This window comes from Cebus imitator, unplaced genomic scaffold (assembly GCF_001604975.1).
Source record: "Cebus imitator isolate Cc_AM_T3 unplaced genomic scaffold, Cebus_imitator-1.0 Scaffold316, whole genome shotgun sequence".
NCBI lineage: Eukaryota > Metazoa > Chordata > Mammalia > Primates > Cebidae > Cebus > Cebus imitator.
In genome coordinates this window covers 1997936-2002275 of record NW_016107631.1, presented here as the reverse complement: position 1 = coordinate 2002275, position 4340 = coordinate 1997936, and the positions used below count along the sequence as shown (strand labels likewise).

The 4340-nt window shown below is 51.5% G+C and overlaps 1 protein-coding gene across 2 annotated transcripts in view; it reads left to right on the top strand.

The window, feature by feature from the left end:
* The window catches only part of HAS1 (hyaluronan synthase 1), a 10940-nt gene extending 8201 nt beyond the window's left edge, over positions 1-2739 (top strand). For both annotated transcript variants that reach the window (XM_017503871.2, XM_037729747.1), the window contains exon 5: positions 1745-2739. In XM_017503871.2, the coding sequence (XP_017359360.1) occupies positions 1745-2420 (676 nt within the window). In that variant the 3' untranslated portion in view covers positions 2421-2739. The remainder of the gene's footprint in view (positions 1-1744) is intronic.
* Positions 2740-4340: the final 1601 nt, after the last annotated feature.

Genomic DNA, 4340 nt, shown 5'->3' with positions numbered 1-4340 from the left:
AAAAAAAAAAAAAAAAAAGAAAAGAATCAAGTGAGAGGAGAGGAGCACCGGAACTCTAGTAAGTTCTTCAAGAGAAGACAGGTAATTCAATGATTCCATGAGACTCAGGGGAGTATGAGCTAGACCAAGTGAAGTTCAGGGGAGAGTGATTTCTGCAAAGCCAGGCCCACTGAAAGACCCAGAGAGAACTTGAGATATTCCAAGGGAATCCATGCGTCCATTCACTGGACAAATAAATATTCATTAGGTGCCTAGAATATTTAAGCTGCAGGGAGACGGCAATAGACAGACAGGACACCAATTGATTACATGAGTTTGGGAGACACACAACAATTAATAAGTAGAACGTACGGTGTGTTAATGATATGTGTTATGGAGATAAATAATGCCGGGGGTGGGGAGTGAAGTGTTAGGTGGAATGCCTGAGGTAGGATGGGGAGCACTGAGCTGGGGGAGTATTAGGAGAGGAGGGTGGAGAGTTAATGAGGGACCCACTCACGAAAGGCTTATAGGCTTCAGGACTCTAAGATGAGGGAGCCATGGGAGGGTTTTAAGCAGAGAAGTGATATGTTGTAATGGGATTCCTCTAGCAGCTGTTTTCAGTACGGACTGCAGGAGGCAAGGTCGGAAGCAGGCAGGCCATTGAGGATGCCAAGTGACATAGCATCCATCCATAGGAAGGAGACTGAACACTGTCAAGTAATGCCAGGGATTCTAGTCTTGTGTGGGCTTGGCTGGAAACTGCGCAGAGATTGATTAATGATGTCTGCCACAACACGGGAAGGAGGCCTGATGGCTCCCTTGAGAAGTTCTAATACATGGACTACCCAGAGTAGCAACCACGCCCATCTTGCTCCTCACTGTAGGGCCTGCCAGTAATAGTAAGCATGGTGGTATTAGTCATGTGTTAGTGACAGTGTTAGTAATAGTGTCAGTAACCAATGTGATATTAGAAACAGCAATAGTAATGGTATTAGTCATAGTAAAAACAGTAGTAGCTAACAGTTATTGAGCAAATACTATCTACTGGTCCTAAGCACTTGTCATTTAATCTTCATTCAATCCTCACAATATCCTTGTCAGATAAGAACCTTTTTTTTTTTTTTTTTTGAGATAGAGTCTTGCAGCATTGCCCAGGCTCAGGCTGGAGTGCAGGGGCACAATCACAGCTCACAGCAACCTCAAACTCCTGGGCCCAAGTGATCCTCCCATCTTGGCCTCCCAAATAGCTGGGACTACAGGCACATATCACCTGTGATGTGAGACCCCATCTCTAAAAAGAAAAAACAAAACCAAAAATGCCTGGCTGTTTATTTTTATTTTTTTTAGAGATAGGGTCTCACTATGTTGTCTAGGCTGATCTTGAACTCTTAGCTTCAAGCGATTTCCCCACCTCAGCCTCCCAAAGTGTTGGGATTACAGGCCTGAGCCGTTGTACCCCGCCCATTGGTGCTTACATATTTATTTGTTTATTTAGTAGACATAGGGTCTTGCTATGTTGCCCAGGCTGGTCTTGAACTCCTTATGCCTCAGCCTCCCAAAGTGCTGGGACTACAGGAGTGAGGAACCATGTCCAGGCCTAGGAACCAGTATGGACCCTAGTCTACACATGAGAACACTGAGGCCTAGAGAGGTTAAGAAACTCGCCCCCAGTGGCCAACCACGGTGGCCATTTCTGCCCCCAGAATCCTGCCCAGGCTCCAGGGAGCACGCAATGATGCCCTCATTCCTCGTCCTGGGGCAGGTACACCTCCAGGTCCCGCTGCTACTCAGAGACGCCCTCGTCCTTCCTGCGCTGGCTGAGCCAGCAGACGCGCTGGTCCAAGTCGTACTTCCGCGAGTGGCTGTACAATGCGCTCTGGTGGCACCGGCATCACGCGTGGATGACCTACGAGGCGGTGGTCTCAGGCCTGTTCCCCTTCTTTGTGGCGACCACCGTGCTGCGACTGTTCTACGCGGGCCGCCCGTGGGCGCTGCTGTGGGTGCTGCTGTGCGTGCAGGGCGTGGCGCTGGCCAAGGCGGCCTTCGCGGCCTGGCTGCGGGGCTGCCTGCGCATGGTGCTGCTGTCGCTCTACGCACCCCTCTACATGTGTGGCCTCCTGCCCGCCAAGTTCCTGGCGCTGGTCACCATGAACCAGAGTGGCTGGGGCACCTCGGGCCGGAGGAAGCTGGCCGCTAACTACGTCCCTCTGCTGCCCCTGGCGCTCTGGGCGCTGCTGCTGCTTGGGGGCCTGATCCGCAGCGTGGCCCAGGAGGCCAGGGCCGACTGGAGCGGCCCTTCCCGCGCAGCCGAGGCCTACCACCTGGCCGCGGGGGCCGGCGCCTACGTTGGCTACTGGGTGGTCATGTTGACGCTGTACTGGGTGGGCGTGCGGAGGCTTTGCCGGCGGCGGGCCGGGGGCTACCGCGTCCAGGTGTGAGGCCAGCCACGCGGATGCCGTCTCCAGGGTCTGCAGGGGAGGCCAGAGGAGACCTGCAGGGCCCCCGAGCCACGAACTTGCTGGGTGGTTCTCTGGGCCTCAGTTTCCCTCCTCTGCAAAACGAGGGGGTCAGCCCAAGATTCTTCAGTCTGGACTATATTGGGACTGGGACTTCTGGGTCTCTAGGGAGGGGTATTTATTGATCAGGATGTGGGATTTGAGGAGTGGAGGGGAAAGAGCCCTGCTTTCTCCTCGTTCTTAATCTCCATTTCTACGGTGTGATTAGGATGTAATAAAGAATTTTATTTATTTTCTCCGAGCCGCCTCCTTTTTTGAGAACTAAGGGGATTGGATGATTGACAGTTGGGAGCGCTGGGCTCGGTGTTGGGTGCTAGCCATCTGAACCTGGACAAGACGCTCTCCTTCCTTGGAACCTGGGGTACCCTCTTTTGAGAACAGGGATTATTAATCCCATGGGGCAGGGTTGGTGTGAGGGTTACATCACTCAGCTCATTCACTGGTACTTACGAAGCACCTGTCACCTGCCTGCCGACACTGTCAGGCACTGCAGATGGTGCTTTTCTCTCTAGTCCACCTGCTCAGAAGGCTAACTCATCCCTTTTCTCCTCAAACCTCCAGCACCTCCTCCCCTAGCCCCTTAGCTGGCTTCCTGTCTCACTGAGAAAATAGGGATTAAAAAAGAAAACTTTTGTTGGAGTCCCCATCTCCAGGTCTTCCCACTCACTTGCCCTATGCCCATACACTCCACCTTCTTCCTATTGTGGAGGGTGACTTGTCTGTGCTCCAAGCCAATGCCAACCTCTTCTGTTAGGGCAACAGACCCTATGACCTCTTTGTCTGCTCAAAGACTTCACTCCAGCAGTTCTTGCTACCTAATCATCAGTTCTCCTTTCCCCTTGACCCTTTTCCATCAGCATCCAAACATATTGCTACTCTCCCATTTTTAAGACCCCCCTCTCTTGACCTCAGCTTCCCCATAAACTACCGTTCCATTTCTTTCTGTTAATAGCAAATTTCTTTGGGACACTTGTCCATATTTGTCTCCAATTTCTCTCCCACAGAGTTCACCCATTCAAAGTGTGCAATTCGACCAGGTGTGGGTGGTTCACGCCGGTAATCTCAGCATTTTGGGAGGCCGAGGCAGGTGATCACTTGAGGTCAGAAGTTCGAGACCAGCCTGGCCAACATGGTGAAACCCCATCTTTACTAAAAATACAGGCATGGCGGCGCAGACCTGTAATCCTAGCTACTTGGGAGGCTGAGGCAGGAGAAATCACATGAACCAGGGAGGCAGAGGTTGCAGTGAGCTGACATCGCGCCACTGCGCTCCAGCCTGGGCCTTGGAGTGAGATCCTGTCTCCAAAAAAAATAAAATAAAATAAAATAAAACAAGTCCTGCTGGTATGTAGAGAATGGGCTATAGTAGGGAGAGGCCAAGGAGAGGCAGGGAGGCTGGTCCGTGATCCAGACAAGAGGTGGGGGTGACTGGGACCACAGAGAAGGCAGCTTCAGGAGATATGTAGAAGTTAAAAAGTCTTCAGAGTTGGAAATGAAAATGAGTTTGAAGTGGAGGAGAAATCAGATTCCTAGGTTTCTGGTTTGAACTGCTAGGTGGATGGTGGTGCTCTTTCTGGTAGGAAGAAAGCCTTGGGGAGAAAGAGCCTCTGAGGACAACATCAAGTACTCTATTTAGGGGTGCCTTCTGCAGGTGGAAGTGTCAAGGAGACAGCCAGTAATTTGAGGGGTTTTCTGGGTTCCCACCTAAACCCTCAGTGCAGAAACCTGCCCTGTGATACCTATGGCTATCACTGTCATTATGGGGGCCGTATTCATCTGGGCATGTGTGGGCTTGCTGCACCTCCTGAGTTAGTAGTGACCACCTTCAGAGACCAAACAATC